Source organism: Varroa jacobsoni, unplaced genomic scaffold, assembly GCF_002532875.2.
Source record: "Varroa jacobsoni isolate VJ856 unplaced genomic scaffold, vjacob_1.0 scaffold_1063, whole genome shotgun sequence".
NCBI classification, from domain to species: Eukaryota; Metazoa; Arthropoda; class Arachnida; order Mesostigmata; family Varroidae; genus Varroa; species Varroa jacobsoni.
In genome coordinates this window covers 415,252-428,274 of record NW_019213965.1, presented here as the reverse complement: position 1 = coordinate 428,274, position 13,023 = coordinate 415,252, and the positions used below count along the sequence as shown (strand labels likewise).

General features: G+C 45.0%; 2 protein-coding genes across 5 annotated transcripts in view; one reads left to right on the top strand and one right to left on the bottom strand.

The window, feature by feature from the left end:
• The window catches only part of LOC111266183 (homeobox protein Meis1), a 103,398-nt gene extending 90,548 nt beyond the window's left edge, over positions 1–12,850 (bottom strand). Inside the window, exon 1 of the mRNA XM_022843427.2 lies at positions 10,902–12,850. Within this exon, the coding sequence (XP_022699162.1) occupies positions 10,902–10,916 (15 nt within the window). The 5' untranslated portion in view covers positions 10,917–12,850. The remainder of the gene's footprint in view (positions 1–10,901) is intronic.
• Positions 1–13,023, top strand: part of LOC111266184 (transmembrane emp24 domain-containing protein 7) — a 154,472-nt gene that overhangs the window by 120,986 nt on the left and 20,463 nt on the right. For 2 of the 4 annotated variants that reach the window (XM_022843430.2, XM_086970817.1), the window contains one exon: positions 9,356–9,396. The exons of the other annotated variants lie outside the window; for them this stretch is intronic. In XM_022843430.2, coding sequence (XP_022699165.1) covers positions 9,356–9,396 — 41 coding nt within the window. Of the gene's footprint in view, positions 1–9,355; positions 9,397–13,023 lie in introns of those variants that run through there. 4 annotated transcript variants of the gene reach the window in all.

The following is a 13,023-nucleotide window of genomic DNA, read 5'->3' as shown; positions in this document are numbered from 1 at the left end:
CTGGCTGGAGGCCGCCGAAACTGAACGAGAAGCTTAACAATTTATTTTTGAGGTATTTCCTGAAGCCCGGAACCGGCCTTCAGTAAAAAGTCGACTAGCTCCCTGACAGCTGTGTATGTATCCTATATTACACAGCGAACGTATACGAAAGTCTAAGATTTCCGCAAGTCGCATACAGAATCAGCGACTTTAATCGTTCGTGGGCACTTTGACACAAATCTACCAAGCATCAAAAAAAGGATATTTATTGAAGAAGCAAAATTTGCACCGTTGGGGCGAGGGAACTCGTTGTCGACCATTGTTGTGGTTGTCGGTCGTAGGCCGCTAAGCAAAGGCCATCACTGTATTTTGATTTCTTCGATATCCAACTCAGTGATCTGCGCTTCTGCTAACCTGCATGTGCTATCTAAAGGTACGCTCTCCGACTTCGGCTCATGGGTAGCCAAGAAGATCGGGCAGCAATTTCTATCAGCATTCCCCCCACTCAGCTCTCACCTTTCACCCCCCACTCCCCGACAGGGCGTTGTTCCGTGAAGTCGCCTGACCGAAGGCGGTCCTCATACTCTGCCAGCGGCTAACGGCAGCGTGGGTGGACCTCTGATAGTGGTGGTGCTATCGTAAACTGGTGGATCCAAGCACGGCGCACCGAGTCGCTGAGTGCGTGAACGAATGCGAACTTGAGCGACTAGCCGTCGTTCACCCACTGGCGCAAATGGCCGTGTCGACCGCGTGCGATCTCGTTTTAAGCCGAATCGAAGCAAACAGAAGTTAGTTCCGTATTAGAAGCTATAGCAGAAACTAACCGTGGTTTTAGCCACCGAAGCACTTTATCCAGCAGAACTATTCGCAATAATAGTAGCACCAGCCGAAGTAATGGCTGCGGTCTCACCCGTTTCGCTATTATCTTCTACTTCTGCAGGTACCTGGTGTGCTACCATGGGCACTGTCAGCACGGGGCAGGGGCATGTGCTGCGGCTGCTGTCCACCTCGATACGAAATCCAATGTAGACCAGCAGCGGAGTAGGAGCTTTTCTAGAGGATAGATAGGTGAAAGCTGGAGAACAATATACGGAACAACGACGGGAAGAATACGCGGGGCGCGTGTGTATGCGCGTCTGCCTGGGCGTATGATAAAAGCACCGCAACTTTCGCTTCTCTTACTGATCGACCGCGAGTGGAGTTAGATCGGAGGCTCTCAGGCCGACGATGGAGAGGAAGACGATTCAATCCGTCGCTCGATGGCTTCTTGGATCTATTCACAGAAATACAATGCAATAAAACGCACATGGTACCGCCGCTGCTGCTGCTACGCTGCCTAACGCGGGAGGAATTGTGAGTTGTCGCAGCGTGGCTGCTGTGAATGTGTGACTGAGCGATTTTAGTGAGCGCCCGAGAAGTTTTAAAGTAGCAGTACCATTGGGCAGCGACACGTATCGAGGGGTTCGGTCAACGGCAATACCAGAAGACTGATATTCAATAAAAGTTTGATGTGTTGTGGTTACTAACAGAAATTAGGCTTTTATCGAGGCTGAACTTGAGCTGCAAGCTTCAACTTGGGAACACTCAGTCTCTACTGGGCCCCTTACAGGAGGCATACAATGGGTTACGTTACCGAGTTGCGTGTACGTGACAATGATTCAAGCCCGATAAATTATATTATAGTATTTTTCCTTATCGTTTATCTATACCACTTATTAGGTACATCTAACTATAATCATATGGAATTTTTACAGTCTGAGCCTGTCGTTTCTTCGCTGCATAACGGTACATAAGTTTCTTTTAAATGTCTCGAAAAGTCGTTTGTTATCTCTACTCGGAAAACAGGGATTTCGACTGTTATGTGGTATGACTGAAATAACTAAACTTACACAAGCAACGGTTCACTTTTCCACGAGAACTCTTCCTCTCTCTCTGCGTGGGAATGCCTTTGCAACCGAATACAAAATGGCAAAGATTCATTATTTGCTGCTTCTGAATTCAAGTTGTTCTACGGCCTTGTGTACTTATCGTTGGTGTTGCTGCGGTAGTCGTCCATGATCTTTATATTAGTTGAATTTTTTATTTCGTCCTCTCCTTGTGCTACGCCCAATGCGATCAAATATTTCGTTCAGTGACTCTTTGATTCTCTGAACATTTTACCTTTCTCATTATCTACTTGTGTTCGCCCTGAAGCCTCTCACTTGTCCGGGTAGATACGATCGCGTTTTTCACGAGAGTTAACCAGATTATCCCTACTCAGGGGCGTAAACTCAGCGAAGGCGGTCTAGCCTAACCTATGCAGATGAGTGGAACACACTTCGTTCTGGTCGGCTAGCCCCCATTGAATAGATCACGACAACAGACGGGTGTTGTTACAGCAACGATAACAACGACAAGGACAGGACAGTAGAAAAACGCGCGCGTCCCCAAATTACAAGACGGCATGAGGAGCAGCGGGTCATGCGGCCACGCAGCAATGTGGCCTGTTCCCCTGCGTCCTTCTGTAAACAGGGCCGCACAGTAGTAGCACAGGGGTTTCTCGGCCGTCGAGGTCGGATCACAGGTGTTCAGAAACGGGATCGACTAGCTCGCTCCAGTCCAGCCAAATATACGAATTCATCAACAGCATATGCGAAAAACTCCCAGCGGGGCGTCACACCCACTGTACTTGAGAAATTGCTTCCATACACCGTCGAAGGCAACCCTTCAGTAACCAACGCATCAGTTGCTGTGTAGGAACGATTGCAATGAGCAATAGTGCTCCAACGGAAAGTAACACCTTCATACTCTTCAGGCCCCGTCAGAGCACGTGCGAAACGTACATCATTTCTACTAAACAGACTACCGCTTGTGCTAAAGCGATTTCGGGGCATTTCATAAATTTGTCAAAGCCGTCAGTAGAATCATGGACAGTGCATCCTTTGTTCGGGCCGCTGTACTAGTAGTGATGATCTCTGTGATTACCAATCAACCGGGATAATTGCCACCGGCGGGAATGTTTCAGAAGAATGACCGAGGAACAATGGAAATCCCAAATGCAAACTATCTGTGTGTGGTCTAGATATACTAGATTTTCTTGTCTACAAAAATCAGAGAAACGAAAAGCTGTAGGCGAAGAAAGTACTGTCTACAGTAACTGGGCTAAGTTTCTACAGCCTGTCTCAAAACGTAACATTACTACATGTTGTTATCACATTGAACGCTGTAAACACAGCCTTCGTCGAAGAAACGTCTCTATTGTAAATATGATATATACGGGCTGAGATGATGTACGACAGTTTAAACTGTTATACCCTGGTATAGCATGGACACTACCTGGGCAACAATAGGCTTCTTGCCTCTCGCTGAACAGCCGGGGACCGGTCTACTCTAACTAATTTATTTTGCCCACTCTAACCCAGTCAGTCAACTCGCAAAGGGGGCTTTAAGTGAAAATCTATTATTGTTACTAGTATTATGTACCATACGTGTTTGTACATTCGTACGCACGATCCATATATATAGTTAATACGTTTCGTTTCAATGTCACTTCTGGTTGTAAGGCGTTCTTTCTCGCTGCGGGTGGGTGCTAGTTTTGTTTGGCATTGACAGCAACAACGTCGCTGCCTCCGCCGCCATTGCCGTCGCTGGCGACTGCCATCGAGAGAGGCCCTGCGAGTAGGAAAGAAGCTAGATGGATCCGCCATAACTGGCCACTGCTGCTAGTTCTGGCGAATGGCACCGGTGCTTACAGAGAAGCATCAGTTCAGCATATGTGCGCGTCGTCGCAGAAAGAAAAGGTCGCGGGACGCAGCAAAACGTGCGTTGCCGACTGCCTGCCTCCGTGGCTAACTCGAGGCTCGATGTCAATGTCTTCTGGTACTCGGACTGTTAATGGTGGCGACGTTAGCGGCGACTGATCGACTTAGAACAGCCAAAGCAACCTAGCTCAAGGCTGGCCGTCGCGTTCGCGGTCGCCGTCGCCGCTGGCGTTTCTGTTGCCGTCCGCATATCGCTGATCCTAAAGCGTCCAGCAGGGGGCTAGCTAGCTAGCCCGAGCCAACGAGCGAACGTCCATAGTTACTTAGTCAGTTAGCCGTGCTGTTGAATAATGGCTGTTTCTATAACTGTTGCCAGCGTCTGCAGGCACTCCACGCTGAGTTGGAGCCGATTGAGCTGACCGCTTTCTCCGGAGGAAATCGTACGAACGTCACGGACGACTCGGCCAAGTAGCGCTCAGCATTCGCTATTCGTATCGCAAGCATTGGCACATCGACACGCTAAACTAACAGTATTAATAATAAAAATAATAATATGTTATGATCTAACGACGTGGCACAGAATAGCGTAGGCACAAGAAACAGCATCAGAGAGATCGATCCTGAACAGTCCCTCAACAAAGCGTGAACGGCTAAAGGCTCACCGTCTTATATTCATCAATAAAAATATAACTACATTATATATTATTAGAAGATATAGTATACAAATGGGAAGTTTTGGCCAAAAACTAAAAAAACCGAAGCGGAGGGCTCTCGGATCTCTGATAATAAAGCTTCTCTGTGAAAGTTATATTAAAATATACACTACAGTGAACAACGCAGGATTCATCGAAAAAAGAGGACCCAGCTGTTTTCATAGTCATTGCTATAATAACAGCAGTAGCAAAAGGAAAAATAATCATTGTAAATACCTAGTAGAGCCTCCGGTGGGACTCTGAGCCGCTACGCCTAGCTTAAACACAAACGTCCTGCGACGGCGTGCGGGGCAGCGATGTTGTCTCGAAATAATAGGAAAAGCTCAATACGAAGGGCCGAATTCCAAAAAATGAAGGGGAAAGATCTAATCTTTTCATGTACGTCCAATCCACGATATTGCCACAAAAACGGGTCATTTTTGGTGAAGCTCAATAGTCATCTGTCTGCCTACGAAGCTTGGGAACACGCGTAAGGCGTATATTAGATACACAATGCTGTTCATGCTACAGAGCCAGCCTTTTGATGTAATATCGTTAAACTGCAGTTCCGGTATCCACAGAACTTAAAACATTTCCAAGCAGAGAACTTGACGCGATGGTAGGCGAAGGATAAATGACAACTGGATAATACCTCTACACTGTGGGTGCGAGCTAGCAGAATCAATGAACCTTTCTACGGTTCTTTTCATTAGATCTACGTTATCCGACGCCGGCGTCGTTGTTTCTCCGCTAACCTCGACTAGTCGGCAGCGCCGTCGAGCGCTGAACGTTCTGTTGAATGAGTGCCGCCGTCACAGCGATCGTATCGGAGGAAATAAGGCAAATGGACGGATCTATCAACCCAGTAACGCATGTTTTGAACAGAATCTAGCGTTCCGCCGAGCTTCTTCCCGTAGGACAGGTATTCCCTAAGAGTTAACAGCTGGTGCTGCAGCTTAAATACGCGATATGTGGCTGTATACAGCCGAGCTGCCAGTCGGTCAGGAGAAGTAGCTTCAGAGGAAACCTCTACATGTACGATACCTATTCATCGAAGCACGAATCGCTTTAGTAGAAGCGTTAGTAACTACGTCAACAGAGCCAGGCAATGAACTATCTACTATGAGAGGGTCGGACGACAGCAAAAAGAAGCTGATGAAGAAGGATCAACACTCTAGTAAGTACTAGGCAGTAGTTAATGCTAGCTATATGTGTAGATCTACTGCATCAATGCGCTACTACAACTGGACCCTGACATACGGTTGTCGATCTATTCGTCTACGCCCGAATCTAAATACAATAATTATAGACCAGCTAAAGAGGAGCAATTCGATATATTTAGCAGCCTCAACGACCAAAAGAGGACCTAACGATGTCTCAGGCGTCCGAGACAGCCCTTAGATGGGTAGTTGTAGGCATTACGGTCTTAAACGCCATCAGCGTAACCTCGTCGACGTCGTCTCACGGATGCAAAAACACGTTATGAAAAAAAAGACCCGTGGCGGCTGATTGGCCGATGAAGAAGAGTTAGATAGTGAAACGCGGCTCTGCTTATCTAGGTACGTACTAGCGCAGGGTTCATCACTGTATTGCTTAGGGTCATTAGGAAAGCTCACTCGTACATAGTACATGTAAATAAATTTGTTTGGTGAGCTCACTGATATTTGAACATTGTCCATCCTTATGCTTCTGAGTATCATCACCCCATGTACTTGATAAACTATGTAGGTTCATCGTTTGGGGCTTTCTTCGACAATTTGGCTAAACGATTGACGGAACGTGGACATCTAAACGTGAGCGAATGGAGTAATAAATATGTTAGCAATAGCCAATACCATTAGGATTCAACGAATGTTGTAATATAAACTGGTGGGCTGGCCTACTTCAAAAAAAGCATTGTTTTTTACATTTTCAGCCACACGGATCTTTCGGCTGTTACATCAGATTAATGTTTTTTTGTATAACACTGACATATGCTCAAGGAGGTAGTTCGGGTCCACTGTGTCAATCTCTACGGTTAGCGCGTGCCCCGCCACCGCAGAGAAGATGAACGCTCTTTGAAGATCCGTTTATAAAATTATGCCCAAACCTCTCAAAGTTATATTCTACTTGTAGTTGTTTAATTTCATAGACGTCCTATAAAGGACCGTATTTACCAGTTTGAGAGCTCCGACTGTCACCTCACCAAAACACCGTATATGCAGGTTTCATTAATGAATTTGTTTTTATTTAGACGTATAAAATTCAATCATTTGTAGTGAGAGCTAAAAGCGAGGTATTACCATTTACATGAGATATCTGAATGCCCGAAACGGAACATTATCACATCTGTCATAAAGTTATTATGTCAATAATGAACAATGCTACCTGCAATTTTACTCTTCATTATGTAATGATTTAAAATTAAAACGTTTTTTGTTTTTGACGACAGGTGTATTTAACAGTAACTGTCACTATTGTGCAAGGTCGCTACGAGTCAGCTGGCGGCCTCAGTGTTATTAATAATCATCTCATCCTCCCCATATCTCTTTGGCTTTCTTCTTGGTTTTTATCATCTTTGTTGATCTGGTCCTGCCGCTTTTGTTTCTGTAATTGGTTGGTATCAGACGAAGAATATTTTATCGCTTTTGAGCTAACAAACAACTAGCGCGTTACTAAGTTTCGGTGGCTCACTTATCAGCCACGCACTGAATTTTCAATATAATGATTTATGCGAAGCTCCACTTCACTGTCGCCATACTGATCGAAAACGCAAAGTTTCGCTAGTAAAACAAACCTATGTCCGTGATAGTATAAAATAACCAAATATCTTCATGCATAACGCACTTCTAATGCGGTGACCTGAAGTTAGCGACACTTCCTTTATTCAATCAGGTTTTCATGTAGCGTGAATATCTCCATCGACGTTCGTCTCGGATCGTGCGCCTGCGTTTGTGGAAGACGACAATGATGACAGCAATCATAATATCAGAAAAAAAATCACCCAACAACTGCTACTTTATGAAAATATTCACGCTGCTTTTCCTGCCCATGACTAAATAGGCGGTTCAGGCCAAAAGCTTCGTTGATCTTCTGTTAGGATCCTGGCGAACAAGTCGCCTAGTGAACCGCTGCCCAGACAAAACACCAGCCGAAGTCATGCTATTATGGAAGATGTACCTAACGGCCGAAGCCTAACAGGTCAAAGAGGAGGAATAAGTACAAGGAAAAACAGAAACGAAAGAAGTGCATAAAAAACGAGCGGATCACATACAGCAACGTACATATACATATATGCTCAAAAGTGGTTGGGAACAGTCTGTCCTGAAAGAGTCGTCGCCGATTTTACCGCCTGCGCCTGTATCTGCTGGCCGGATAACCGCTGACCGTAATCGTCAACCTCTTCTCGATAAACTCAAGTGCCCCCAGGCATATTGCCTACACCGATCTCAGTTTACATTTGATGGCGTCCTTGGCCTATGCATCGGGTCGGTGTTTCTATTCGGCGCGCTCTCACATGACTCTATTGGGCGCTCTTGAGATACGAATATAGCCGAAGTGCTTCTGTTGTACTTAGTGACGGTACCGGTATCAGCGCAAACATCAACAACTTTAACAGATTTTACACATTTGCTACAAGATTACGTGTAAGATCAGTATTGACGCTAGAGCATCAACGCCGACGACACAAACAACAACAACGTGACTATCATCGGTAATAGTTAGAACGGCGGAAACAACGAAAACCCAATGTGACGACAACGCTCCCAAAACAGCCTTCAAGCGTCCAATAGATTGGTGGAATGGATAGCTCTTTTTTCGCGCGTGACAAAAGTTTTGTCAAGCAATATAAGAACTGCACGAGCTGGAGGGTGGCAGGTACCGTACATGTCACAGGCGGCGTGTGAGATGATACCTATAGAGTTTTAGTGAACTATATGTTTGCCTAAATAACTGTTTGAAATCTGACTAGGACCATTTAGAAGAAGGCTCCAATTCTATAATGCCCTGAAGTGTTAAAAATGGTATTAGTTAGTTGCTTGATTTGAAAAATACAAAAATAGTATTCAGTTAAATTATGCAGATATCGATCAATATACCACAAAAGTGTTTCTGATTCGTGTTTGTGATGGTCATCATGAGAAATTCACAAACTGAGCGTTCTACTGGGTTACGAACGCGCAGCCGGTCCTTGCTCGATGCCCGTGTGCATATAGTGGTTAGAGTGTGCTTAATCATTGCACGCATCCATTACTCATTTCTCGTCAATAAATATAACAATCAGCTTGTCGAAAACATGAGCAGGACCTACAAAAAACTGAGTCATTGTTCTGCTCTTTTAGGCATTTGTTCCCATATTCAGCTACGAGCTTCGGAACAAAATTTAAATCCTACTATTAGTGCTTAGCGAACCCCAAAGGAAAAAACCAGAGTCATGTTTTGATCATAACACCAACGCCGTCAAAAGGCTTATAAACTTCTCAGCTTGAAAATGGGCCAGCTTCTCTGAGATCTGCAATTTAGGCGATCCTTATTGTGAATACAATTTTCAAAAAAAAAGAGCCTGCTTTCCAGCAATCGTTCTAGCTCTATGTTGACTGTTGTCGAAGAAATAATTATCACCATTTCTCTCTAGTCGAGAGGTTGACCCTACAATTTATTGACGACGAAAAAGCATTTGTGGTTTATGTTTCTGCAATATACATACACACAGAACTCATGTTTGTACCATTATAAACAAGCAGAGATTATTTTTATTCAGCATATTTTCTTGTCAGCTATTAAATCGTTCAAGTGTAATGACAAATGAACACAAGTTTATTTGCTCGGCGTTTTTACTGCGGGTCATTAATTGTATAAGTTCAATGGCATTTCCTTCTATCAAAGAAACGCAGGCATAGCAGAGTTGCGTAACACAAATATATATAGTATATAGCACTCATTATGCCGTTATCTTAATTTCAGATCGTGATACGGTAAGCGGACCATCCCAGAAAAATAGTCAGGTATCCGTTGATTCTGTCGCGCATTTTTTTATTTTAATTATAGCTACATTGATCCCATTTACGTTTTAAAACAGGCTTTAGATTGTTGTAGCTTTTTTAATTTCTGGTTCTGCAAATCAAAACTTTATAAGCCTAAAAACAGCTGATAAGTTAGGACTGGACAGACAACGCATTGAAAACGGTCCTGGTTCATATCTTATTTGGATTCTGTTTCCTTCGTCTTAGAATTTGTGTTGGGCACATTGCGGCCGTTCAAAATCCCATCTGCTTTCTTTTCACTACCAGAATTGACGTCGTCTTCAAAGATTGTGCACATATACTGTGCTTTCTCTGATTGTATAAATCGACAACCAATTGGTACTCATTGATTTTTCTTATAGTTTAGACGATTCAGAATATATTTTCTCTTCAGCTAAACAATCTATAGCTTGTGTATATTCGTCTTTGCAGGTCAGCTAAATACAAAGTGTGACTGCACATTTTAATGTTTTGGACCTTCGTCATCCACCACTAACCGACTATAATCCCACAACGGGTTTTGTTAGAGACTTACAGATGAGCAAGACATGGTCTAAATCCTTGAATAATACATGTCTTCAAACGCGACACCAACGGTCGTCAGGTGACCATTTCTCAAATTTTGGCTCCCTAGCTTTCTCCTACTCTAATCCTCGAAACAGGGCGATAGGGATAAAATGGTTTTGTTGGTCTTCAATGTAGTTTTTGTGTAACAATTCCCTTTGGGGAGATTTAAATGTGTGTGAATATGTATTTGCATGTATATTTATCAATACCGCTAGCAGTTTTATGCATTAGGACTAGGCCTAATGATCTGGTTTGGACGACGTTTTTAATACACATATATATATATATACACAAACCCATTCATTAGTGTACCGTGATGCAAATGCTTCTGAATCATCTCTGAAAATCGTGCGCTAGGTAGCCTCCGAAACAAGATTTAATACATTAATAATGTCTTGATGCTTGTAGAATTCCGCGAGGATTGCACAACAGTGATTTTGTCGTGGGGCAAATCTTATCGGAAGAACTTATGTAATGACCGGTTAGCGGATACTGGGCGAAAACAACAACTACAGCAGACCTCTTTCAATGGTAAATGCTTTCTAAAGCATAAACTCCCAGGACAGGATCTAGATAAATTACCGTATACTACTGTGTGTATTAAATAAGCCCTGTCCTCCTTAAAATCCGCATTTGCGAGTGCTCGTGCTCCCAAATTTCGTTCCAAGAAAAGACGTTCACTAGTCACTTCAAAAATCTTTTTTTTTTTTGCTTTTAAGCCACGCATATTTAATTACTTTGGCCATTACACACCCGTTTTGACATACAGTTATACACCGAATCAGATCCATAGACCTGTAAACGCGCTAGACAAAACTGTAGCAAACTTTCCACATGATCTATTAAAAAGGGGGCTATTTTTTCGTTGTTTTTTTTTGTTCTGCTTACGTACTGTTTTGGTACTAAGCTAAGGTACTCACCCTTTGGGCGGCCATGCCTCGCTTGAGGGTTGGACACAGTGAGTGTTGTCACGGATGCACTCTTCGCGGCCGGTAGGCGCGCCCGCTGGCGTTAGTGGCGTCTGCAACGGCGACGCCTGCACAACGGCGAAGTTTTATTTGTGGTTCCTCTGACGATACGATAGCAACGACGCTTGTTGTAATAGCAATTATAATAGGAGTGTTTGTAGTCACCAAAAATGGTATTTATAGTTATAGATATTGTTGTTCTAGCTGCAGTGAGAGAGACGTAACAGATGACGTCTTGTTAGTTACAATAGTTGTAGTAAGAGACCGAACTGTCTTCGTAGTAGCGGCGACAAGCGCCGCTGTGGAAGTGACCGTTGTTATAGTTAGAAGACGATAGTCTGCGTCTTCGTCGTCGTCAAAGTCGTCGTTGAACTTCTCAATTTCCGGCTTTTCCACTCGGGGGGTGGGGGGTGGGGGGTTGAATTACGGCGGCGGGGGATCTGCTTCCAGGGGCTTGGAACAAGCGCTATCCTCCCTGGGATGGCCCGAGGGCCCCGGTTTTGCACTGCCGACACACGACGATTAGTTCGATTGCACAATGAATTAAGTCACCACCTACTCCAGCTTCTCAGGCGGGCCCCAATCCTTCCGAGCCATCGGCGACGGTAAAATCGACGACGGGCTCGGAAGATTCAATCGCCTTCGCCTTTGAACAGCCGCTAATCAGGCTTTCTAGCTGACGTCTTTTCGGCCGGTAAACACCATGAAAAACTTGCCAAAAATTAAGGTTGGCCTGAGGTAGCTTCCTTCCGTGTACTCAGCAGTGCTCGAGCAGATATTTACACTCAAGTAGATTCACGTCCACGGAAACACTTCACAGAAACTTCCTAATCTTTAGCAAACAACTTCTCCAATAGCACGGAATGCTTAATTTTCACGTTAAAAACCGATAACGATGTGGTCGACGAGAAACACACGAATACATGGATCAAATGAGTAACCAGCGATAGAGCTGTAGTCAGTGTCAAAATGCCTCAAAAGTCATTGCCATTGAAGGGCTTTCTACCTCTTTGTTTTCTGAAGTATGATGGTATCGCCGATGTCCAATAATAATGTCATGTTCGAATGAAGTTATAACCGCGCAATAGAATCACACCTGAACGGCACGCGACTGCAGGATATAATGTATTCAGGGGCACTCTGAGTGACAGAGCATCTCGCTACTCAAAAGCCTTTAAATCTCAAATCGCTGGGAATGAGCGATACTCATGAATCCACTCGCACTCAATTGCAATTCACCTCTGTATGATTATTATTTTTTTTTTATTTCTAGATTAATAGCACGCACACACGGTAGTAGCACTGCGATTATTAACCTTCTGTCGGCCTCAATTTGAGGATTTTTTTCTTATCCTTAATGTCGCCGCAGGGGTGATTTCCGCTCCCTGATTCTCTCAAAATACAATTCGCTTGTTTTTCCACAACGCGTTTTCATGGCGTCAAGCAAACGACACAGCGCAGCGTAACGCTAGTAAACCAGCGACGCTAGCGACTTCTCCTTCAGCCTGTTGTCTCCGTATTCTTCGGACACAAAATTCAGTGCTTGATACCTGATTGTGCTCGTTTCGTTGGTTCCTATGCTGCTTCGTCTGCAGGCTGCTTGCAGCTGCTACTCCCGTAACAGCAGATTCTTCCTTCCTTCCACAACACAGACACGCTAAAACCAGCCGCTAGCCAGAGCAGCCAGTGTTGGTTGGTCGGGCCGAGAGCCAGCGGCGAGCGGGATCAGGAGCAGGCAGGCAGGCAGGCTCGTTGTTCGTTCGTTCGTTCAGCGCACAGTCAATCAGCTAACAGCAGTAGCAGCACGGGCTGGCTGTTTGCCTGCCGCTCGCTCGCTCGCTCGCTTGAACAGCAGCAGCAGCAGCGGCCGCGGCGGCGGCGGCGGCGGCGGCTCGAACAACGAACGACGCGAACCGTATCGGTCAGCCAGCGCACCAACGGTGCGCACGAAGTCCCAGCAGCCGCGACAGCGGCTGCGCGGCTGCGGCAGCCGGTAGGGCGCTCACTTGGTCGTCCGCCTGCTTCCTACCAGCAGCGGCAGTCAGCGAGGCAGCGGGAGGGAGAAAACGAGAAC